Source organism: Lepisma saccharinum, chromosome 18 (genome assembly GCF_977018435.1).
Source record: "Lepisma saccharinum chromosome 18, izLepSacc3.1, whole genome shotgun sequence".
Taxonomy (NCBI): Eukaryota; Metazoa; Arthropoda; class Insecta; order Zygentoma; family Lepismatidae; genus Lepisma; species Lepisma saccharinum.
This window is the reverse complement of record NC_139246.1, coordinates 34,166,406-34,193,773: the sequence shown is the minus strand read 5'-3', so window position 1 is coordinate 34,193,773 and position 27,368 is coordinate 34,166,406. Positions and strand designations below refer to the sequence as shown.

The window sequence follows — 27,368 nt, the reverse complement described above, 5'->3', positions numbered from 1 at the left end:
CTGCAGAAATCCCTTGGCAATTAACACTTTATCAAGAGCTTCGCCTCTTCCACTCTCCCTCAAATGTAATACTCTATACTTCCACCAAACTTTTCATGGCAATTTAAGATTTACTGTTGATAATGGAGAGTGAATATTGCCTCCTAAAAAAAAAAATCTCAGTCTACACACCAGAATTTTTACAACAGTCTAAGATGTAATTGTAAATCAGTATTTCTCTTAATATGCATTTATCATTTGTCTATCCTTAGAAGGAGAGCTGATATCCTTCCAAATGGGTACACATCCTCTTCTCACCATGATTTTGTCCATGCTTAAATTAATTGTTTGTTTGTGTAGAGAAGCAGGCTGCCTGCTCTAGGCAATATTTGTCATTTTGGTTTTATAACCATTATTGCAAAGCTACCAGATGTTACAATGTAGACGCGACAGTCCATTCTTCTTGATTCCTCTCCCAACCTTTTGGGAACTGTGGTCGTGATGTCCCATTTTTCCTTGTTAACATAAAGAGCGTCCCAGGAAGAACACCGGATTTGATCATGTGAAATAAATCTTTTATTTTCATGAAATAACACATATTTCTACATCGTTACAAAAGGTACTGCCAGTTAAGTATGAAAAACAATATCTGTCATATGTGCTCTGCATGTAGTCACTCTATCGATGAAATTACTGATGACTCTTACGCAGACTTGCTTGTCAAATTTCCTCCTTGAGTTATGGTAGGATTTGTGGATTGTTTTCATAAACCTGCGATTTCACGTACCCCAAAAGGAAGAAGTCGCAGGTGTCAGGTCACATGACCTCACTGGCCAGTTCTGGTCTGCGTTGCGCGAAAGGACATGGCACAGAAATTTGTCTTGCAGCAAGGCAATCGTCTCGTGGGAGGTGTGGCAGAGCACCATCCTGCTGGAACAACAAGTGTTTAACATCTACACAGTACTTAAAAGACAACAGTACTTAAATATATAAAAACAGTGCCACCAACCCAACAACAAGATGACAATGGTAGAATTTAAATCCGGCGTTCTTTTTGGGACACACTTTATATTCAAACGTGTTCTTCATTGTAAAAATAATTAAATATGTAATGTATTATTAAATAAATATATTATTAATCATTTATTTTGTTGGAGCAACAGTGACTGGGATACTAAGTACTGTCTATGGGTATTTTGTTTCTGTACAGAATAGGAATTATAGTTTACCAAATTGTCATTATACTACACTACTTCCTCTGATTCATGCATTTTGCGTTTATTTACATTGTAGAAATAAAAAGTCATTACGAAGAACAAAAAGTACAATATAACAATTTTTACAGTTGGAAGTAATTTTTCGGACCAATGTATGTTATTCTGAACAACCAAAACGAAATGGACTTTTAATTCATAGTTTTGTTAATTTCATCTATGCAGGCATTTAGTTAGTACGAGTTAGTGTTTTTGAACTGAAAATTTAACAGTTGTCAATCAATGGTAGTATTTCTAGCTATCGCATGAGAAATGTTTGCTAACATTGCTATTATTTCGGAAACGATTTTAGTAAACAACTATTGTAATTAACAAGAATGTTGTTCTGGTGAAAGTTAACAACCAAATTCTTCACCAAATTAGATGTTAGTACTTAAGTGTCGTGTACGTACACATCATTATGTATATATTAAGATTGTAATAAATGTGTGGTATGTGCATTTGGGCTTAATATGTCTATTTTTCCCAACTGTCTGTTTCCTCACTGTACTCATATGATTCATTATTTACTTCCTTTTCAATATCTGACGGTACCATTCGTTTTACTGTTGTGTGTTGTGTGCCGTCAGGTATTAAATATTCTTCTATCGGAACTGTTGTCGTCTCTTCATATTCTAAATTGTCGACGTAATCAGATAGAGTAAGATTTTCATTATGATCATACATTGTATCATTTGAACGCATTGTTATGTCTTCATTTCTTAAGGTTGGAGTTTGAGTTGTATTTTCAATTGAGTCAGGCACTTCTTCGTCTGTTCTTTCACCATATTCTTGTATCTGTTGTGGAGAAAATAAAGCCTTTGTTTCATTGTGCATTACCTCCAGATTCATCATGGTTGGGTTTTGTATAGATTCGATGTCGGGAATCTTTATACTGTCGTTTGTTTCATCAGTCCTTTCAGATTGATTTTGCATTAACTGAATAATAGAGTTTACAGTATTTTCAACATTTGGAACCATACTTCTAAGACCGTTGTTAGCTCTGGAAGTATTTCTCACTGCTTTAGCCAGAGTTGAATCCATGATGAAGTTCACGTGTGGTTTTAGAAGTGGTACAGGCTTGCTTGTGTCCTCAATTATCGCATCATACATCTCGTCCACCGTTTCTGCATCTGTTGAAGCTACTAAATCATCAGCTACCATTGCCTCATCGTCCATTTCGACTTCTGAACCGTCTGTTTCTTCATCTTCATCATTCGTCTCAGGACGTGATTCGTCATCCATGTGGTACTGACTTCCTGTTAGACGTAGTGAACTTGTTATCCCTTGCACATTTGGTAACGTTGGTGATAAACTCTGTGTATCGAAAAGAGGATTACTTATATACCCTGGAACATTTGGAAGCATGTCTTTTGATGTTTCAGACTGGGGTAATGATCCTGTCATTATTTGTGCTTGCCTAGCTACATTATTTAGAGCTGTTAGGACTGGATGTGGTGTAATCGTAAATTCTTCTTTACTTGGGCTATTATTTCCTGGCGATATCAATTCTGCATCGTCAGAAATGTTGCTAGTATCGACTGAAGCAGGAATGTTTTCTGATTTATTCGATTTTTCTGTCTTGTTTAATAGAACATGCACAGTCATAGCTAGTGATGCATTCTTTGTATTTTCTACAGGTGTAATGGCTATTTCTGGTTCGTATGAGTCGTTTGTTTTCTCTGTTCGGTTTACTAAAACAGTCACACTAACTCTCACTGGCTTCTTTGGTTTCTTTGTCTTGGTGGGTACTGGTGTTTGAGTAGTTGTTTTTGCATCAGTTTTGCGCAATTTACCTTCAGCTGGTGATACTTGTGTGACTGGCACTTCTGGTATAAATAGTTTCATGGCGTCTTTTTCAGTAGTTTCATCAGGTTTCATATTTTTAATCGGAGTAGTTTCAGTTGTTTTCAGTCCAATTGTATAAGTGGTACGTTCTAGTACAGTACTTTCAGTTTCTTCATTATCGCTGACATTGTCCTCTTCCGCTTGTGCTTGTAGTATATCATGTGTTATGGACTTGGATGTCTCCGTAGTTGCTTCAGGTAATATATCTGGACGTCTTAGAGTCTCTATGTCAATATCTTCTGGATGCATGATTTCACTGTTTGTTTCCTTGTCACCTTCACTATAGATGGGATTCCCGCCTTTCATACCAATCATATAATTCAAATTTGTATCAATATTAATGGGAGATGGTATAATTTCATCTGTATCCATATTTCGCATGTCGATTAATTTTATGGGTGCGGTCCTTCCCACTGATTGTCCGGGAACTGGGATGACAATACCAAGTGGCATTTTCACCGGCATAACCATAGACGTTTCCAACGTGGGTGGGGTATTTGGGTCCTCATGATCAGCTGTTGTAGGAATTAATATTGTTGGAAATTCTGGCATTGGAGCAGCGTTTGTTGTTAGGGCTTCTGTACGAGAAGGATTTTGATTGCTTACATCTATGGGTGGTTGATCACTTTTAATAGGAATTGCTTTTGTACTTGTTGGCATTATTCTCATAATATTTTCCGGTTTAGTTATTATTTCCACATTCCGCTCAGCGCTTGCCTTTGGTTCAGTTCGAAGAGGATTTTCATATTCCTGAGTTGCCAGTGGTTGTTCATTTATTTCAGGACCTCTTATGATACTTGTCGGAGATTCAGTTTTCATTTCCACATTCTCTCCATTCTTTGGCGTTAATGCTGTTTGACGAGAATTTTGATTAGTCGGAGATATTTGTGATTGTTCATTGCTTACAGGAACTCTCATGGTGCTTGTTGGTAATATTTTCATGGCATTTTCTGATTTAGCTATTATTTCCGTGTTCCGCTCATTCTTTGCCATTTCTTCTGTTCCGTCACTTTTTTGATTCGTCTGATCTATCTGTGGTTGCTCAATTCTTGAAGGAATGTTTGTGTTACTTGTAGGCATTACCCTCATGATATTATCTGCTTTATTTATTATGTCCACGTTCCTTTCAAACTTTGCCTCTGATTCTGTTGGAGAAGGAATTTGTAATGACTGAGCTACCTGTGATTCTACAATTTTTGCTGTATTTCCTAAGTTTCTTGTTGGTATTACTCTCAAAATGTTTTCTTGTTTAAATGTCATCGATTCCTCATGTTGCACATCCCTTGCAACTGGCTCGATAATCTTAGTATTGTTAGTAATTCCTTTCGGTGTAGTAACTGTCATATTATTTTCTTCGATACGGATACCCTTTTTCTGATTTTTACCTATATTTTCTTCAGGAGTTTTGACTTTCTCAACATTTTGCTCTTTTGCCGTTTTAACTGTTACGTTTTCTGGCTTGTCCTCCTGCGTATCTTCATAGCTATTTTCTGTTAGCATGTCTAAAGTCTTCAGTCCATGGCCACCATTCTGTATACCTCTTGACCTAGAATTCTTTCTTATGGGCATTTTTCTATGAGTTGGGCGTCTTGATCGTTCAGGCTTATGTCTCATTCTTCGTCCTTTCTTAGGTTTTTCACCATTATATTTTCGTCTCATGGGCTTTCTTCTGCCGGTTCCTCTTGTTCTTGAATAATATTTGACTGGTTTAACTTTCTTTACTTCAACATCATCCTCTTCACTGCTATCTGTTTCGTCGACTATTTTCAACTTTGGTCTAGTCATTTTACCTGCTTGAGATTTGGTCTTTCCCTTAAACGGCTTCATAGGTCTTTCATTTTCTCTGTCATCTTCTTCATTGCTGTTATCTTCGTCACTTCTGTCTTTATATGAACGACCTCCGTTTGTACCAGGGTTATGCCTACTGTAGGTCTTAGGAAGTGCATCTTGAACTTTCTCAAGTTTTTTACTTTTACTATCCTCAGATGGATTGCTACCATGCTTTCCACTGTTATCCTTTCCTTGACTGTTGTCATCTAGACTTCTGGAATTACTACTATCATCATGTTGGTCAGATTTAGTTTTGGGATTCCCTTGATTACTTTTTGGGTCGATTTTATCTTTCTCATTGCGGTTTTCTATTGGATCATGTGTCCTCTTTTCTCCTGACTTTCTGCTTCTCATTTTAGCTTCATCATTGTCGTTACCATTGCCTGTTATCTCTGGATTCTTACTCGATAAATCTATACTAGAGTTACTTGATGTTTGGTTACCTTCTGTAGTGTCGTTGGTTCGTTGGGAATTAACACCACCTTTTATTGTGCCGGTTGAAGCCTGTTCGACATCTTCAGCGACAGTTATTCCAGGCACCTTCTTCTTACTTCTACCTGTTGAAGATTCATTTTCAAATTCTTCGTAGCTCTCACTTTCGATGCTCTCGTCGTCGTCGTCGTCGTCATCATCATCATCATCATCATCATCATAGTCATCGTCATCTTTATTGAATGGTCGTGATTTCCACTGTGGCTTCTCCCTCATTTGATAATTGTCCTTTGGGCGCAAGATCATATTTTGTCTATATTTCTTGGGCTTCTTGTAATTCTCATAGTAATAATCCTCCTCGTCACTTTCGTCTTCTTTACTTGCTTCGTTCTCTTCTTCACTATTTTCCTCGGAATCGTATTCATTAGGATTTTTATCTTCTTTCTGAATACTGCTGTCTTCATCCTCCGGTCCCATATTGTACTTTTTCAATCTTCTTAAAGACTTCCTTGATCTGGATTCTTGATGGGTTCTCATTCCATCTGTATTCTCACTTGCATTTTTAGCTGTTTGATTATCGCTCTTCACTTCTTCTGCCGTACCATTTGAAGAAGTTTCAGGCCTTGCAGTATTTGGGGCATTTTCATTGTCTGGACTCACTAATGTGCCATTTGTCTTCCCATCTATGCCACTTGTAGACGAACCCGTTGAATTTGTTCCGTTGTTACTCCCTGATTTACTCTCATTTTTGATAACATTATAAGGAGTACCGTTTTTAGAAGATTTCGATATTCCGTCTTGCATTTCACTCTTTCTTTCTGTCTTTCCTTGTAGTGGATCTCTTTTTGGTTGTTTCAAAAAGCTTGTACGGTAATTTCTTTCCCGATATTTATTTTTGGTGTGTCGGTTCTGCTCCTTTTTAGTGTCTCCATTGTCAACTACAGAAACTTGAATTACAATAGGTAGACGAGGTTTCGATCGCTTTCGGGAATTTATATGTATGAGCTTGGAGTCATCTTTAACAGTTTGCTTCAGTTTCAGTGCTGGTTTAATTCTTTTGAGTTTGTACAGGATATCGTCGTCATCCACATTATTGAGTTGGTGCCTTCTTGTCAACCTATTATATTTTTTCTTCTTGTAAGGAGGCCTTAAATTTGATCCTAAGCGGATGACGTTCCTATCGAAGTTATTAGAACCAATTAGAATATCAGCATCGTTTCGTGACCAACCTTGTCTTCGGACAGGTTGTCGAAGACGTTCATGATAATCTGGCCACATATAACTTATTTCATCTTCGTATGCGTTGTAAGGTGAGTACATATCTGAGACTTCGCCGTATTGTACAGGCTTATACGCTACAAAACGAGGATTTCTGACATGGTATTCTTCTTCGTCAAATGATCTGAATGGATATATATCATCATATTCCGAGTTGCCATCTAATGTGTTCAACATATGGTCAATTTCACTGCTTGAATCAACTTGTGATGGTATTTCTTCTTCTTCTTGGTCAATATTACCTAACTTATATCCACTATTCGCAAAATTTGATTTCAGTGTGGATATGGACTCGAAAGTACGTTCACTATCCATATCTTTTGTTTGCTTAGATTTCAATGAAGGAAAGGTTGACGGTGAGGAGTCCTCTATTAGAATGGAACGGTATTTGGAACTCAAGATAGGTGTGTGTGTGCTAGGCATGTCCTGGGAATATGTGTAGTCTTTTGTGGGATATGTAAATTGTCTGTATTGGGGTACCGCATCATGTTCATCGTATACTCCAGAGACACCTTCAAGATCTTGGAAGTCTACGTCCCTGTTAGTAATCTTATTATCTGCATAGTCAGTCTTAGACTTTCTAGATTGATGAATTGCGAGGTCCCTCTTGATATTTCCGTCCTGTAAAAGCGACAAGATGAAGTCCAGCATTTCACCTCTATTCTGTTTACCACCATTACTTCTGTCTTTCAGTATGGCACTGTTCTCTCTGAAGTTGTTCTGGGTTGATAACTGGAACTTTACATTATAGGAAGGCTTCCTGGTGGTAGCATATCTGACCCGTATGTCCTCCGAGATCATCGATAGTGAGTTGTCAAGATTGTCAGAAGACATTCGCACATTATGGAACCGTCTTCCTTCGACGAAGCACTGTAAAATGAAAGGAAAATACAATGAAAATAACAGACAAAGCATAGGATACTATTATTCAGTGAGGTTAGATTTAATCAGAGTTTTAAGAGACATGCACTTCCCTAATTAGGAGCAGTAATTTTGGGTGATGAAATTAGGTGTTCCTAGATTTAGTTTCACCTTCTAAGTATCGATAGGAGAAAGTTACTTATCCACCCCATGATTTTAGCTCAGGCCTGGAAGCAATGTCGAGTGTCAAGCCACGGCGAAGCCTGTAGTTCGTAGATTTTCCGAGACCCAGATATCCTGTCGCTACAGTACTAGAAGGCAGGATTCCGTTAAATTGATACGTGGTGGAGGCTTACTTCTAGAGCGTCTTCATTATTTATTTACTTAAAGTTTCAGATACAGTACTGAAGACCATTTTTTACTGAAACTATAACAAGAATAAAAATAATAAAAATAACAACAAGGCAAGATAGTACAAGATGGCAGAGGAGGAAAAATGTTACACGTACATTCTTTGCGATTTTCTGAAACTGCGTTCCGACAGGAAAATATCAATATTTACAATATTATATAAGTGGGGGAGCCTATAGTAAAGAGACCGCTGTAGGAGAGAGGGCCTTGTGGTGGGAATGTGAAAGAGCTTTATGTTGCGGGTTGGCCGTGCGGGTACTCGTACGTAGATGAAATTGGTTGACTAGGAATTCGGTTTTAATTTTGCCATTAATGATTTTATGCAAAGAGTTAATAAAATTATGGTGTAAATCATATTGAAATTAAAGATAGCCACAAAATCTGTATGTCCGAATTTCAAATTATCCGATATCCGTTTGGGATGCAACGAATAATCCAGATATTTAGATATTCTTTGTATGGAAACCACCATTTACTTTTTCAATTTCAGAAAGTTATTCTGGTAAAATTTGTTTCTGAAATGAAGGATATAATTACCAAATAAAGGTTAGAGGTTATTCTTGCACTAAAGACCCACATTGAAAAATAAGCAAACAAACGTGATAAATACTAGACCTTTTAATGCAGAAATCTGATTTACTAGCGGATTAAAAATTATGGGTACTCGAGTTTGGACTCCAATTAAAAAGGAACCAAAACTCCTACATGAAGACAAGTTACATCAAAATTTAGCGTATTCAATTCTACGATAAGCTATGGTATCCATTTTGTTCTCGAGTATGTCCTATATTTTATATTGTCCTGAGAACAAAAAGGTATAAAATTTTAAGTTTTACAAAAGACCCCTGTCTTTGAAATTCTATAAGTAAAAAACGTGTGGTGCGATCGTAAAGGAATTTTAATATGGTGCAGGTAGAAAGGTGTTAAACACAATTTTTAATTTTCAGAATTTTTTTATTGGTCAAAAGCCCTCATTTTTTGCGATTATCCAAAAGTGGCAGAAAAACTACGTAAAACAAATTAAATCAAACCATATCAAACCGGAAAACCATAGCCAGAGCTGCTAGGTGTCATTTAAAAGCTTAATATCCCCCCCTTTCATTGACTGGTATATGCGGTTTTTAATTGAATGAGGCATAAGTTTCGAAAGTAATCCCAAAATGAAACTTACACCAAATAGGGACTGCATTTAACTGTGTAACATACTTTATTCCTACAAAATTGAACATATGTACGCTTATATGTGCAAGGTCAAAGGTCACATCATGTGACCTTCAAGTGAAAGTCTCAATATTTTCACATAAACATATCTGTTATGAAAACTTGCTTCCTGAGCTTCAAAACAAGCCCAAGATGAAAGTTATACTGATTGAAAGCAAAGTTATGAATTATTTTATTTGACCTTGTAAGCACTTAAATTTTACATTTGTTATAAGGTTGCCAACCCTGCTGTATGAATACCGTGTATCACTGACGGCTAAAATTTTACATATGTAAGTTACTTCATGTCTTCTACCATCCTTACAAATTTCATGAATATCTGAAATGGCCGGGTTGAAATGTTCATTTTTTTGTGATGATTTGGCATGGAATAACCCGTATGAAAGTATATAAAATTTGTATAGTGAAGATTTATTAATAGAAGCAGTAAAAAGCAACTAATTTTATTTTATAGCGTTTTAGAACATACTTTAAGCTTCAATTTGAGAAGAAATTGTCATGATAACTTCAGTTCCTTTGAGTGATAATGCAATTTTAATATAGTCAGACGGTGGGTGACACAAAGAAATCAACATTATTTAAAATACATTAATTTTTTCTGGCTCTCAGTGCAAATGAATCTTGATGAAAATTTTTTAAATAGAATATACATATATGTATGAACTATAGGAAAAAAGTCAGTCACATGTCGATTTGACTCTGAGATTTGAATTTCTCTGTTAACTACTGCAGGCCACTGTCATGGCCTCGGCAATGACCGATCAATCCAATATTCTGATACTTTTAGCCTCCTGTTTCTCAGTAACTATGAGGTGTAGAGAAGAAAAATGTGGATGTGTTGTAGCGGTTGGTTCGAGCAACCCCGAAACTACCGTTATAGAACGTAACTCGGATGGTTGGGATAAGAGCCGTGAAAGAGGACACTTGGTTTAATTGGTAGAGTCTTAATACTAAGTGGGAGAACCTGTAGACACAATTAGACACATAAGTAATGGTTAACAATGACAAGATCTTCTGTATATATAAAAATGTATGTATGTATGTATGTTCCGGCATAACTCTCGAACGTCTGGAGCGATTTCAACCAAACTTGGTACACATATCACTTACAATCTGGAAAGAAATACTCTGGGGGTAAGCTCTGTTTGTCGACTTCCACACCTCTAATTCTACGACTATACGACGCACGCTTTTAGAAGCGATATCGGGAGGGGCCACGCAGAGGGTGTGCGTGGCGATCAGCCAATGGCAGGAGTGCAACGTTGTACAGTTAGGAGACAGCGGCGCGGAAGTTAAAAGCCGTGTTCTGTATTTTTTTTTACGCGCAAGAAGTTTTCATAAAACTCGCCACTTTAAGGTTCATCATAAAATGGGGAAAGACATTTTGAACCTGTCTGTCCAAGTCCCATGAATTTCCGTCGCCTACAGCCGGAGATATCGTTCCTTGACGAAACAAGGGAAACATCACCTTTCATTTCCTTCCGCCTGTGTTTTTCGTTGCCACCGTGTTGACGCAGCTGAGTTGTTGTGTCTAGGGAAAACTGTGGGTGTTAAATTCGCCTCGATATAAACAATGACCCTTCATTGTTATTGGCGTTCTCGAACATTGAAAGCCTGGGTCAGTTTGAGTTCAGCGTTTTCGTAGCAAGGCCGGTGTAAAATTATTCGCTTATCGTTCACTCGTGCGCCACGAAGAACAGGTTGGGAAAAGATTAAATACAGCCCTTTCGTGAAATAGTGTGTGTTCCGTGTGTTCTTTTATTTTAAATAATGTCACTCTCAAAACCTAGCACCAGTACTACAGGCTCCAAGGGTGCAAAATATTATCATTAACCTCCAGGAAAGTGACTCGGAAATGAGTGAAATCAGTGACACAGAGACCGAGGAAGACGACGAGAGCGGTGATGAATAAATTCCTTCAAGCTTCTTTCAGGTATGGGTTTCTCGTATATGCTACAGTGATATGATATTATAATCCTGTGTAGAAATATTCACTATATTACGTCATTGTACTCATATATACTGTGCATGAATTATCAAAATAATGGACACATCGCGAATTTTCTGTCCTTCCCTTGCGCTAGCAGTTAGTTTGGCAACAGCGCAGTAGCACTGGCTGGGTATTGGCCGAACTCATGTCCCTTCTAAAAGCGTGCGCCGTATAGTGTTAATAGACTTCGGGTGTGGTCGTAGCAACCACCGGCAGTGTTATTTATGTTGCCTCATGTCGTTCTTAGGAAGTCTAGAAGGTCAGGGATGCGTGGACAGAAGATTGATCGTATCTGGTGTCCTTGTTATCAAGTCATTGGCGTCGTTCTCATGTGACGTCCTCACATGTAGGGATGCTCTCATTTGGAGTAGCTGATCGCAATCGGTTCCAGGTAACCAACGCAGTAACCACAGTTTTCCTGTTGCTGCTGACCTTACTTCTCTGAAGGGTATAGAGTCCACGTGGACTCTTGACTGACGAAGATAAGATCCACAGCGCCTTGAGTACTTCATGTTGTGAACCGCACCCATATCCAAGCTTTCAGAAAATAATAAAAAGAAAATAGCCCTCTTACATATAATAATATTTTTACAACGCATGAAAATCTGGATTTCAATCTGCCACTTTCCTTGTATCTATAAACATTATAACCAATTTTTCATTGATTGATTGAATTGCTTTATTTTACTTCGCTTTTTTTCAAATTTTTGGCTAATTTTCAAAGATGGGGATGAATGATGATATGATAAAATTGATGAATGGACACTCACAAATATCTATGCCCAGGCCAGGACTCGAACTCGGGACTCCTGGCGCGATGTGCTAACCACTCCGCCACGGCGCCGGCACCAATTTTTGAAACAGACTAGATACAAAGGGTGATCCATAAAGAACGCCGGATTTGAAGTTGCTATCAATGAAATTTATTTTTGAAAAAGAAAAGCACAAAACACATACCATTCTCTTCAGGAGATATTAAGGTTTAAACATGGAAAACAATATCTGGCATATGACCCTCCTACGAGCCCTACACGCAATCACTCGGTGCAGTGAATTCACCATGACCCGATCATACATTTCCCCATCAAGTGTGTTGACGACACGTTGAATTTCTTGCTTAAGTTCCAGCACATTTCGGGGTGTGTTCTGGTAAACTTGTGACTTGGTGTACGAGTTTATTCTGTCCGGGAACTTCTCACGCAGCAGATTGATTGTTTCTCCTGAAGTGTGGCAAGGCAAGTTGTTGGAATCATACATTTTTGATGTTCATTTAATCCAAACGAGGCCAAAGAAAATCAGTTAGCATTGAACGGTAACGAATTCGATTCACTGTCAGAGCATTTCCTTCTTCGTCTTCAAAAAAGAATGGACCGATCAAACCGCCACTCCAAATCCCACACCAAATCGTAACTCTCTGAGGATGCATTTCCTTTTCCTGAATCACTCTTGGGTTCTCAGATCCCCGTATTCGGCAATTCTGCTTCTTTACGAACCCGTTTAAATGAAAATGAGATTCATCGCTGAAAATGTGGTTCATCGCTGAAAATGAGCTTCATCGCTGAAAATGATGCGCTTTGCGAAACTCTCGTTCCCTTTCAAGGATCCAGTCAACAAATTGCCGTCGTTTTCCATGATCCGCTGGTTTCAGTTCCTGCGTTAACTGCACTTTGTATGCGTGCAAGTGCAGATCTTTCGTCGAGATTCTTTGCATTGTTGTTGTCGCCTTATGCAGTTCTTGAGCACGACGGCGATACGATTTTGCAGGACTCACAGCAACAGAATCACGCACAAGAGCAACGTTTGCTTCACTCCGGTGACTTCGAGGGCGTCCAGGGCTTTTGATGTCTTGTGTTGATCCAGTTTCTTCAAATTTCTTGATCAACCTACGAAAAGTTGATTCGTTCGGTGCATGAAGATGACCAAGTATCGTCCGGAATTTCCGAACAGTCACCGCGAAACTTTCACCATTCTTGTAGCGCGTTTTGACAATCAAAACTCGCTGTTCCTTACTGTACCTTTCCATGGCATTAACAACACACATAAACAGTAGAACAACTGAAACGCTTCTCAACACAAAACCTCAATGATAACTGATAACAACAATCGCACAAACAATGCTGCCAACCAAACAAAATAAAATATGGCGTCCTTTTCAAATCCGGCGTTCTTTACGGATCACCGTTTACATATGTGATATATGTGAATCCATTCTACCGTGCATTATTTAACATTATTCTGAAATTATTTTACCTTCTATTTTCCTTACTCTTCTCTTGTATCTATGGTGACTATGTATGTCATTGTATATGCAATTTTTTTAAATTATTTTTTGCGTTCAATACTATGTGAAGTCTATGTTCTGAACAATGAATATATGTGTATATGGATGGATATATGTTCTCTTCCTGCAGTACTTCATTTATTATCTTGTGTGTATAAATGCGTTTGCGTGTGTGTATGTTTATATGTACTCTACACTGTCATATGTTTATTATTTGAATATAATACATGTAAGCTTTCCTGTAATTGGAGATTATCTCTGTTGGAGGCAAATGAATAAATAAATAAATAAAATAAATAAAAATCATAATATGAGAATTCAAACATATTATATACCAATGCATAATGAACTTACAATTTCAGTCACGTGCAATATCTCCTTAATAACAGGGAGGTATGAAATATATTTACGCATGACTTTTGAGTGGAACAACAGTATATTCACATTTGTTAAGGAGTTAATAACGTGTGTTTATCCAATTGAAGATTGAAGAGTGGAAATGAGAAACAGAAAGCATAAAGGAATATATGATTTTTTTTTAAAAAAAAATAAGCGCGTTAAGTGATTGACTTTTGATCTCTTGACCGAAGTGGCCGGGATCGATTCTTCACCTCACCATGGGTGTTCTTTGTGAGTGTCCTTACATCAAGTTCAATTTCATCTGCTCATCCTCATCTGTCGCGATAAGCAAAGAGAGGCAGAAAAGTGACGCTAAATAACGAAAATACAATTTGAAAAATAAACCAATTTAAAATTCATGCATTGAATTTACATACTATATATTGCCGGCCCCTAGGACGGAGTGGGTTGCACATTGCGCTACGACACGAGGGGTCCCGGATTCGAATCCTGGCTTGGGCATCGATGTGAGTGTCCATTCATTAATTTCAGTATATCATCACTCATCCCCATCTTCGCAAATAACCAAAAGTGGCACAATGAGCGAAGTAAAATAAAGCAAATCAATCAATCAATCAATTTACAGAATATATTTTTGTTACGTTTTCTTCTCCATACTATGGCTTACTTCATATAATTTCAGGAATCCAATTACCTCAATGCTTACTCAAACAACCGTTTCACGTCATACTATTCTCAAATATGTTAATACCAGAGTTAAGTCATAAATCATGGCAAATATTTTTTTCCCTCGCGAACAGATGACAACAGGAAAAATCTAAGATATACGTTTGAAAGTGTATGGAATGTACCCTCGAATGAAGCCACCAGATGAAGTCTGAATGGATGCAGGAGAGTCTCGTAGTCAGTAGCGGCTTCTGCCTATTCGCACATTCGCAGGTGCACACCCAAATAAATCTGTAATGCAAATCATTATTATTATACTTATTTATTGAACTCAATCTCCTTCGAAACGTCAAGTGGTCCCACGCCGCTCCACCAAGAGAGATGGTGGAGAAGTCTGTGATCCGTGATATCAACCCTCGTAGAGCAGGCCGCGATCGGGGCTGGAACACAATGGTAGTTTCGCTCGCTATGACGCTGTTGCAGCAGTCGCGTAGAGGACGCTGATTGGGTGTTTTGGCTTGAGCGCCGTTTGAGGGGAGGTTGCATAATTTAGGAAGGCTGTGAACGCAGCGATCTGTGTGCGAGCAAATGTAGTGTTGCAAACCCATTCCATTGGAGATCGTGTGACGTAGTCGATGCAACCCATACATCATCGCAAATTGAGGGATTTTTTTATGAAAGGGAAATTTCGATGTATATTGTCCCGAGCATAACAGGGGAAGAAAAGGAGAAGGGGGGGGGGGCAACTGAAACCAAAACGGGTGTTTTAAGCATGACTTTGCTTCGTGCATCTTGGTCAAAATAAACGGCGTTTGTGACGCAGTAGTCAAATTATCATCCCGCGGGGAGGGAGCTTGCATCAAATAGTCAGCTGTTTTGCATTGTGTGGCTGTTACTGCGTTACAAAATTATTTAACGCTGTCAAAACGTCGTTCCTGATTCAGTGCAAAGTGTTTGATTTCATGATGAATAGGGAAACTGTACATAGCGAAAGCAGAGACTTAATATTTAACGTTTTTGAATTTTTGGAGGGACGTTAGCTACAAAGCCTGTAGCAATTGCAGTAATATATGGATACGGCGGAAGAGAAGGAAAATTCAGAAGTACGATTACGAAGCAGGGCAGTGTGAACTTAGTGAGTACTGTTATTTGCTTTAACATTTATTATTCTCTTCATTTCGCTTGATTTGCTTGGTTTGATCAGTGTGTCATTAGAAATAAACAACAGCTATATGGATTACAACTGATTTCCTCGATGGGGTAGTTGGATCTGCTTCTTTGGTGTACGCCAATGTTATTATTCTCCTTGTTCATTAATATCAGCAGAGCCGGGGAGAAAGTTTTTACGAAATATTTTGCAAATCGACAATAGTATTGATATTGTAGATCGGCATTTCTATGTTTTGAGTTATTTTGTCAGGTTATCGAATGCTGAATTACATACTGCACAATAACATCGCTCTTCTCGTGATTGGCTGGATAATTTCCGAAATATTTGAAAGTTTTAAAAAAATTCGCGTGAAAAAAATAGCCCCATTTTCAGTGAAAGGTGATCAAAACTTGGGTTGCCAATATATTAAGCTTCATTACGTACGCAAAACGGGTGTGAGTATTTCACAGGGGTGATATAACACTTCTGGACGATAGACTGAAGTGCACACCCATAGAGCCAGACCACGAGTCGCCACTGCTCGTAGTGAAGAGGCAGAACACAGGACATTAGACAACAGTGTTTTATTATGACATGAACAACAAGTACACAAGACTACACTGTTTAACAACCTTCAAAGTATTCACTCAGGTTATCCACTGTTCGTTGCCAGTTCATAGTCACATGGACTTAGATCAGGAGAGTAAGGCGGGTGTGGAAGAACCTTCCACCTCTGTAAGCGACGCCTAACAGTGTCCGCCGTGTGAGCTGTCGCGTTATCGTGTAGGATAATGACGTTGTCCAAAAGTTCTGGACGTTTGGTCCGTACTGCACGGCGCAAATGTGACTCCAAAAAAAAGTGTAATACGCTGCATTTACAGTGTACCCCTCACGCACTGGATGGCACACCATAACACATTGGCAATCGTATGCCAGAATGACCATAACTTTTGGTGGGTGACGGATTTTGTTGAACCTTACGTTTCCTGCACATGCCCTTGGCCGTCAATATTTGCCTCCCTTGACCTCCACTATATGCCCCTGATAGGGTACAAATAATATCACGGGGCGGCAAGGCATTCTCTGTATCACAACTTCTTTTCATTTAGGTCATTCAGTGCCCATGGCCGACTCCCGCCGCCCCTAGCTACGAAAATTTTACGAAATGTATTTTCATTTAATAAAATTTTAAATCGAAATGGGCAATTTCTCCTCTGTGCCCTCCCCTAAAGGGGCCCTTGGCCGCCAATGTTTGACCCCCTTACCCCTTTTAGAATTGACTTTCGTCGAAGGTTGGAAGGGGCGATGCCAACTGCCCCCTCTGTGGTTGCGCCACTGGATGAATGGAAGGGAGGGTTGTGGCGACAGAGACTAATAGACAGCAGGGCATATACAGAGCCGGCCAAATGATTATTAAATATATATCTGTATTTGTATATATTTTTACGTTGTAATCCTCCCTCTGCAGGTTAATCCGTTGGCCGATTTTGCTCAAATTCACTACCGAAGCAGTAGGCTGCTTAAATGCATCTAGCAAATTTTCAATTTCCAAGAACAATCCTTTCACTGTGTGGATATACTTTCAATCTTGCTATCGTAAGTTCCAGGTTGGAGTTCGACCTAAGCATGAGTGTTTCTTTGTGCCTCTTCATCAATTTCATCAAATCACCATTCATCCTGATTGTCGGGATTAGCATGAACAGGCAGAAAGGAGAGTTAAATTAAGAAAAATGCCAAATACATACTGCAACAATTGGCCCCTCTAAACACAGTAAACTTTGCAGCACTGTAATTTTGAAACTGTCGCATTAAGATGGTTCGGAAAGCAAAATAGGTTATAAAAGTTCAAAAACTGAATTATCAACGCTTAGATTGCTTCCACGATGAAATCAATAGTTGCTAAACAACAGATCTTGCATACGCCTAGACTGTAACAATTTCATTGACTTTCAATACGATTACTACAACCCAGAAATGCTCATGATTGTACACATGTTTACGAAAGAAGAGAAATAATGATGTGCATGCTAAGATGGCACATTGGGAGGTGTGGAGGCAAAGCCCTGCACATTCTAGATCTCGGCCATAGTTAAGGGGATGTGATCAGCACCACACAAAGGTCGTTTTCAGAGACAATGACTGAAAATTCCCAACTGCGATTACCCACACCGGGAACTGAACCCTTCTTACGTGGCAGTCAGATTCCCTAACAACTTAACCACTACGGCTAGGATGTTTACAGTAACGTTGTCGCCTTGTAATCAAGGGGTCCCAGGTTCGGTACCAGGTGGAGGCACGTAGTGGGTCCCGACTAGCCTCTCTGTACATAAAGTGGACTTATACATTTAAAAAAAAGAGCTCATATGTTTACGTATCGATTCGAATTATAATTTAAATCTACGTATTTATGAATATTCCTTACCTGTGTGTTTATGAGAAGAATAACGACAGCATACTTCCACATATCGCTTCTTGTTCTTCGAACCAAAACGTCATGCTATGTGTATATTTTTGGCTGTTTTTGTTAGCGTCATTATTTTCAATAGTACATATGAAAATTGTGAGACAATTCTTCTGTGTCACTTGCAGAAATATGCTGATCCTTGCATAGGAATCTTCTTTGACCGTATTCAGGATGTTAGATTGCGAAAATATTATTTCGTGGAGCTTTATCTTTGTTTTCATTAGTTTGCACTGTTGTTCTGGGTTGTTTTTCAAATATTGTAAACATTCCTTTTGTTCATATTAGCAAATATCAACACTGCCTTTGTTACACAGATGATATCTTTAAATGTTGCTGCTTCTTCAATGCGAAAGTAAATATTTTAAAATAGTTTCGTCTTTAATGTTTAACATATACGAAAGTTACTAATTTGTGGTGTAGCATACCGTTACGCCCCCAGTGCGAAGTTTAAAATGTTAAATTTAAAAGCAATACATTTGACATATTCTGACGTCAATTCTGTTGTGACGCAATTATCTTATTATGTTGAATGGTTATTGACTAACATGAAAGTTTCATTCCTGTTCCCAGGAGATGTTAGTTGTTTATTAGAAAGGTTGAGGTAAGCTGAATAACATGTAATGTTTCTGTAGTGTAATCAAATATATATTTTTTTCAAGATTAATGTTAATTCCCGATTCCGCGTTTTCTTTTTAAGTGCAGATTATATGGAACTAACATCGGTGCAAGTTGTATTTGCCTCGGTAGTGTTTAGTGTGTATTTAGAGTGCTGCATCGATGCGTTTATGTTCGATCGTCGGTACTATTATAGTATAAGGGAAACGCCTATAAATCATATATTTCGCACATTTTTACATTGCTAACGTACTATTTTGGAATGCGGAACATTTCCTAAGGTGAAATAATGCATTTCTAACTAAGATAATGTCTATTTCTTACATTTCCGAGTACTTACTGTTACTTGTTATTTCGATTCTGTAACACATTATGGCTGGCGATAGCGTACTGGTTCAGGACGCGTTGTGCGAGTGTTTTGTCGATTTTTCCAGTGTTGCAAACCTCGTTCACCGGAAAATACCTACTTTCGTGCCCGGATTTAAAATTATGCTAATACGTAGCAAACCATTGACGTAAGCCTCACAAACGATTAACGTTATCCCCACAAACCATTGACGTTAGCCCCAAAAAACATTTTCCGTAAGGTTAGGTTAGGCAAGCATAGTAAAAAATAATAATTAAAAATACTCGATAAGTCATGTTCTAGTGAAAACACGGCGAGGCTGAAACAATGACTATGGGGTTGCGTCATCTTAACACACAGAATATTGTGCTCTCGTGCAGAAAGCAAATGGCGGCAGCAGAAACAGCGTGTCGGACAGAGATTTTCGCAGAAAACAACATGCATTCGCATTAAAATGGATCAAAACTACATTCACGAACTTCCACAACGCTACAGAAAATGATTTCCGTAAGTACTTTCTCCTGTAAATTTGAAGAAATCCGTTTCCCTTATACTACGTGGGCCGTTCAAGTCAATCGGGGACTTTTTTTTTTTTCCAGGTTTAAATAGACGCCTAGGCTGGAGGTTTTGTATGCAGTAGGAACTGGCAACTGTGTGCTGTTACTGGTAGGCGGCGCTCATTTCCCGCGTTTCTGCATAGATCGTTATTCAAGATGGCGGACAACAGTGTGAATGTCTACATGGAACAGCGTGTTGTGATGAAGTTTTTAGTGAACGAGGACAGAAAACCTGCAGAAATTTACAGAAGACTTCAGGCTCAGTACGGTGATGAGACACTCTGTCGCAGTAAGACATTTGAATGGTGTAAGCGCTTCAAAGATGGCCGTATCTCTATTACTGACGATCCCGGTCGTGGTGGATCACAGCCCACGGCAATCATTCCTGGAAACATTCAGCGCGTGGAGCAGCTGATCCTGGACAATCGTCGCATAACCTGTCGTGAAATTGCAAGGGTGTGTAATCTGTCGTTAGGAACAGTGAACACAATAATTCATGATCATTTGTTGTTCCGAAAAGTGAGTGCACGGTGGGTCCCAAAGCAGCTGTCCGCTTTTGACCGACACAGAAGAGTTGAAGTCTGCAGAGAACTCAAGGACCGCTATGACATGGAAGGCCATGATTTTCTGAATCGCATCATGACATGTGATGAAACATGGGTTCACCATTTCACTCCAGAATCCAAAAGAGCATCGATGCAGTGGAAGCATACGGAATCACCACCTCCCAAGAAATTTCGAACAGTTGCGTCTGCTGGTAAAGTGGGAAGTGTCTTTTGGGATAAACAGGGGATTATTCACGTTGATTTTTTACCCCATGGTGTCACTATCAACAGTGAGTATTACTGCCGTGTTCTGCGTGATGTGCATAAGAGTTTACGGAAGAAACGTCCGGGTTTCATCACAAAGGGTGTTCTCTTTTTGCAAGACAATGCACGACCGCATACCGCTCAACACACATTCCAAACATTCCAGGAAATCGGCTGGGAGATATTACCACACACCCCCCTATAGTCCTGGTTTAGCACCAAGTGATTTTCACCTGTTTGGACCCCTGAAGGAATTCCTTGGAGGAAAACATTTCAACACTGATGATGAAGTGAAGAATGCTGTCCTACAATGGTTCCGCCGTAATGATAAATCCTTCTATGCGGAAGCATTCCAGGCGTTAGTTAAACGCTGGGATAAGTGTATAACTGTAGCAGGAGGTTATGTGGAAAAATAAATCCAGTTACCACACTTTGAAATTTGTTCTTCTATTTTTTTTAAAAAAAAGTCCCCGATTGACTTGAACGACCTAGTATAATGTTACTCGATCGTCTAATAGTAGTTCGCACGGATGACGCTAGACGGCTTACGGAATGGACAGTTTTTTCGCTCGAGCGAATAACGCTCGAACATTTAAACGATCAGTATACGCTCGAAATCCAGTAGTTCACGTGTAACCGTAATTTTTCTGTAGTATTGAAAGACGCAGTGAGATTGAAACTAAAGTGAAAATAGTCATCATCTCCATGTTAAAATGCAATTTAGTCCATCTTTACAACACATAGCAATACATAGCATAGGAATTGATGATTATGGGCTGGAACTACCAGGACGGATTTTTACACATATATTTGTACGATTATTGTTTCATTTAAATGATATTTGATATTTTATATATTCGAGCGAATTACGCTCGAGCGTGGGGGATTAGATCCGAGTATTTTCGAGCGAAAGTGGTTCAATGCAGTACTCTAAAGTGTAAATCACCAACCCTGAGACCTTCTGTAAACAAACCGTCTCACCAATTCGATGTATCACTGAACACGGAGACCTTCCCGCACGCATAGAACTCGCCATGTTGAAAGTGGCACTTCTTCCTTGCTGTTTGCATGATTATTTTTAGAAAATAACCAATGTTATAAAATATCATTATGTACACAAATCTCTAAGCTCATTGAAAGTTAGAATGCATATTCCTACAAAATATTCACACTTATCTTGCCATGTCACCAAGTTATTTTACGAAGTGCACTATATTTGGCGGAACAAAAATCGTTATTAGGATGCTTGTCAAACTTTCTTTGTCTTGTTTTGATCATAATGATCAATATATTTATTGGACTTACAGCATTGTATATGGTTGTTTATACCCATTATATATTTTATTTACATAAGATACAATTTACATAAAATCTACAAACAAATTTCAAATACTCTATATCAAGCCTTAGAAATATACATTACCATGTTATATCATTTTGCCTAAAAAATGCAAGTAAAATATATTCAATTCGCATGCAAGAAAGAAGTAAATTTATGGGTAATGATTACTGGTGCAAGGAGTTAACTATAAAGGTGAAGCAATAAGTACAAAAGAAAGAGCATTGCGTTTAAAGTAAGACGTCATTTGCGGCAGCGTATCCCATACTACAAATTGGCCGTTATTTTACCTTACGTAATGAATCCTGTAACAACGCTGGATTTTCGTGTGGATTATTTTACTTCTATGAGTTTGCAATGCTTTCTGCATGTACGTGATTTTGTTTACAGAAGGTCTCAGGGTTGGTGATTTGAACTTTAGTGTGTATGCTTACAATATACAGTAAAATCTCATTAATCCGGACTAATGGGGGGACAAGTTGGGCAGTTTAACGAAAGTCCGGAGTAACTGAAATAACCTAAAAGAACAGTAGAAAGTGCATTAAATCTCCGTTTACAGCAACAAAACATATTTCTTATGGTGTATTTAAAGGGACATACGTTTATATACACTATACAGTACAGTACAAAGTCTGCGGGAAATAGAATTTCATCAGTGTTTGACTGCCTTTTCTTTGGGAAGTTCTCTTGTTGACTTCTAGCCACATTTAAAACCTTGAATTCTGCTTCTTCTTCTTAATTTTTTTTTGCCTTTTGGCTGTCCGGATTAAGCAAAGCCCGGCTTATTGGAGTCCGGATTAACGAGGTTTTACTGTATCATCGAATGCTCTAAGGTTTATTCTACGTCTGAGGTGCTCTCAGAGGGTGAGTTACAAAATAAAAAAAGCCATTCTTCAATTTTCACGTCTAGTTGCCAAATCTGAAATTCGTAAACACAACACGAAAACAATTTATCTACAGTATAGCTTCTATTAACATTTTCTCTTTAAGAAACTCAATAATGACCAAACTGTCACTTACCATGTATTACTTCCAAGCCCTTCAATTATAGCCGGCCCCCGTGGCGGAGTGGTTAGCACATCGCGCTACGACGCCAGGGGTCTCGGGTTTAAATTCTGGTCTGGGCACGGATGTTTGTGAGTGTCCATTCATCAATTTCATCATATCATCACTCATCCCCATCTTCACAAATTAGCCAAAAGTGGCAGAAAAGCGAAAGCATATCAAACAATCAATCAAACCCTTCAATTATAACAGTGATAAAAGACTGGGCAACGTTACAATATTGAAGAGGGATCAAAACATTTCCGTTTTGTGACATTAAAATGTCGCAGATATTTAAGATGTCATATAATTATATCAATTCAGGACATCCTTGCGTGGATTACAGAATAAGTCTAGGAAGTAAACCTACATATCCTAGCTTTGTTGATGTGAATGGCAATATAATGGGCCACTGTAGGGAACACTGTTCGTGTTCTGTAAGTTGCATCAGTAATTTTCATTCTCTGAAGTGGTGGAGGGATGACCCTTCCGCGTAGTACACCTAATTGTCAACCTCACTTTAACGTAGTGTACCCAATTGTCAACCTCACTTCCACGTAGTACACCCAATTGTCAACCTCACTTCCACGTAGTGTACCCAATTGTCAACCTCACTTCCACGTAGTACATCCATTTGTCAACCTCACTTCAACATTGTACACCCAATCGTCAACCTCACTTGCACGTAGTACACCTAATTGTCAACCTCACTTCAACGTAGTGTACCCAATTGTCACCCTCACTTCCACGTAGTACACCCAATTGTCAACCTCACTTCCACGTAGTGTACCCAATTGTCAACCTCACTTCCACGTAGTACATCCATTTGTCAACCTCACTTCAACATTGTACACCCAATCGTCAACCTTACTTCCACGTAGTACACCCAATTGTCAACCTCACTTCAAAGTAGTGCACCCAATTGTCACCCTCACTTCCACGTAGTACACCCAATTGTCAACCTCACTTCCACGTAGTGTACCCAATTGTCAACCTCACTTCCACGTAGTACATCCATTTGTCAACCTCACTTCAACATTGTACACCCAATCGTCAACCTCACTTCCACGTAGTACACCCAATTGTCAACCTCACTTCAACGTAGTGCACCCAATTGTCACCTCACTTCCACGTAGTACACCCAATTGTCAACCTCACTTCCACGTAGTATACCCAATTGTCAACCTCACTTCCACGTAGTACATCCATTTGTCAACCTCACTTCAACATTGTACACCCAATCGTCAACCTTACTTCCACGTAGTACACCCAATTGTCAACCTCACTTCCACGTAGTGCACCCAATTGTCACCCTCACTTCCACGTAATTAATCCAATTGTCAACCTCACTTCAACGTAGTACATCGAGGACTGCATTTTGCAGACTAACAATGCTCAGGCGTCTGGACCTACGCTCAGTATAATCCTTGTAGAACTGTGTGTGTGTTATCCTGTGTTTGTCCTTATGCTTCAGCTTTAACCCAAGTAAAGAATACTTTAGTCCTCCGACATTATACTTATGTTATATTAGTTATATTTTAGTAATGGTAAGGAGCTTGACCCCGAATAATGTAACGGGTGCAAAATCGCCTAAGTGCTGACGCACCGAAAATTTCAAATTCAATCAATCAATCAATGAAGTGCTGAAATTTTGAGTTATTGTCTAGCCTTGGTGTACAATTTGGGATTTGATGACGTCATATGTTTTGTAGTAGTTGTTTTTTTTCTTTATGGTGATGGCCTGTCTTGGGAGTAAATTATGTATGTTCTAAAGAATTCAGAAGCGTTCCAGTATCCGTGCCAAAGTGGTTAGCGTATCGTGCTACGATGAAGAAATCCTAAGTTCGTACCCCTCGTATGGCACGGACGTACGTTTTCCCCTGCTTCACAACCTTATAATTAATCCACAACGTTGCAATTAATTTAAATAGATTGATAGTTACGTAAAATAAGAATAGCCGAAATACAAGTACTGAGTGGCTACAATTGAAGTTGCCTAATTAGAGCTGTCTGGAATCTGAACCATCGATTGCGGTGTAACTTGGTATAGAAGCTATGGAGACCATGGAGAAGCGAATGCTGACAAAAAAGATGTTCAAATTTTCACCACCAGGTGGAAATGTGGCGCTTAGAAATAAATTCACCCTACCCAGAGCCACCTGGGGCCCATTCGAAGCAAGTGATTGCAGTGAAACTTGGTATAGAGAATATTTAGACCATGAAGAAGCAAATGCTGATGAGAAAAAAATAGTTCAAATTTTCACCACCAGGTTGAAATGTGGCGCTGAAGTAGCGACAAGCAGTAATTTGAGTTAATGTACGCATAGCATTGTTCAGCATGTGCCCTGTCAACGTGAATGAACATTTGGATGGAAGCTCAAAGCAGCATTATAAATGGTCTCACGAAGCGTTTCCCGGGATGTTCTTCACTGTGCACCAGCTTTTAGCGTCACATTTCAACCTGGTGGTGAAACTTTGAACTATTTTTTCCGTCACCATTCGCTTCTCCATGGTCTCCATAGTCTCTATACCAAGTTACAACACAATCCGATGCTTCAAACTGGCTCCACAGTAGGGTGTACTGAAAAAAACTTTTTTTCGAAATGTTGAGGTGGCTAGAGCGGAAAAGTGGCCATTTGTGACCAAAAACACGTCTGATTTTTTTCAGATTTTTTGGACCTTGAAGTTTTGATAGTGATTTGGTTATGCAACACGCACAACAATTTCACAAAAATGTCATTATTTGGCTATTTCATGTATTTTTTTCTGCATTATGGTCATTTATTGTTTTGTTTATGGCAAATATGTTACATTCGTGCCTTAGGGGTGGTTTCCTATGCTGTTTACGTATGCTTTTGGTCAAAAATTGTCAATTTGAGGCTAAAAACTCCATTTTTTCTAATGATTTCGACTTTGTGTTTTATTCGAAAGTTTTCCGATATAAAAGACTAAATAAAATTTTTTGGCTTTCTAATTGCTAACCGTTCCTCAATTACTGTCCAGCGCTTCGCTTATTTTCATAGCTTATTATGCTTTGAAAATAACCCAGAGCTCACCACGAGGAGGTGTCTGGACTGCGAGCTCCAAATAATTATGTTGGCAAACATAATTTGACTAAGAGGCAGGCCAAGATTTTCTTCTAGTTTTCTCCTTGAACTTTATAGTCACCTTTTGTTCGAAATGTCGGCATATGTTCTCTAGATTCCAATTTCGCTTTGATGTAGCCATGACGTGCGCATACTACATACCACATAATGAAGGTGTACGCACCGGTATGGTTTGGGATCAATAAGGAACCATCGATAACTGACGGAGCCCGACACCTCTGGAATTTGATCCACTTGTCCCGATTTCTCCCACACCACTTGAGAGATCTGATTAATAGGGTCATTCAACAAAACGCATTCTTTGCCCATCCTGAAAATCTCCTGCTGGTTTAATAACCGACCAAAACCCAGAAATAAGAAGTCTTGGTTGGCAAATAATTAAGAAAGCAAGAGGATTGAAAAAAGCAAAAGAATTCGCACTTTTGTTTTACCAACCATCAATTTTAATGCAGACCAATACTATGACATGGTTGATTGGGCGTCATGCTCCCTCCACGAGCCTCCGTTGACCAATAATATTACAAATGAAGAAGTAGATGACTACATTATAAACAAAAAAAATATCGGAAATTCAAGACTTGCTGCTTCTTCCGTTTTCGGCGCCAGCGCACGTCATGGCTACATCAAAGCGAAATTGGAATCTAGAGAATATATGCCGACATTTCGAACAAAAAGTGACTATAAAGTTCAAGAAGAAAACTAGAAGAAAATCTTGGCCTGCCCTTTAGTAAAATTAAATTTGCCAACATAATTATTTGGAGCTCGCAGTCCAGACACCTCCTCGTGGTGAGCTCTGGGTTATTTTCAAAGCATAATAAGCTATGAAAATAAGCGAAGCGCTGGACAGTAATTGAGGAACGGTTAGCAATTAGAAAGCCAAAAAAAATTATTTAGTCTTTTATATCGGAAAACCTTCGAATAAAACACAAAGTCGAAATCAATAGACAAAAAGGAATTTTTAGCCTCAAATTGACAATTTTTGACCAAAAGTATACGTAAACAGCATAGGAAACCACCCCTAAGGCACGAATGTAACATATTTGCCATAAACAAAACAATAAATGACCATAATGCAGAAAAAATACATGAAATAGCCAAATAATGACATTTTTGTGAAATTGTTGTGCGTGTTGCATTACCAAATCACTATCAAAATTTCAAGGTCGATGCGCGCCACCTAAACGACCTTCAAAGAATCTGAAAAAAATCAGACGTTTTTTTGGTCACAAATGGCCACTTTTCCGCTCTAGCCACCTTAACATTTCGAAAAAAAGTTTTTTTCGATACACCCTACTCCACAGGGGTCTGAATAACGCAACTTTATTTGTGGTACCCAATAGAATTAAGGATATATGAGAAAATTACAAAATTCAGTTCTTATACGTATATAGTATAAATAGTATGAAAAAGTAATAAACAAATGATTTTATGTAATGAATGGAGATATTTGGCAAGTACTCCTCTTGTCACCAAAATGACAAAGTATGCATCAATTACATACAATAGTAGTCAATAAACACAGAAACA

The 27,368-nt window shown here is 38.7% G+C and overlaps 1 protein-coding gene across 1 annotated transcript; it reads right to left on the bottom strand.

Annotated features, from left to right (window-relative positions):
• Window positions 1-766: 766 nt before the first annotated feature.
• Window positions 767-18,196, bottom strand: LOC146002511 (uncharacterized). Its single transcript, XM_083140408.1, has 2 exons — window positions 17,983-18,196; window positions 767-7,490 (listed from the first exon to the last, which is right to left on the bottom strand). Exons 1-2 carry the CDS (start codon window positions 18,022-18,024, stop codon window positions 1,710-1,712), a joined length of 5,823 nt encoding a protein of 1,940 aa, XP_082996534.1. The 5' UTR covers window positions 18,025-18,196; the 3' UTR covers window positions 767-1,709.
• Window positions 18,197-27,368: the final 9,172 nt, after the last annotated feature.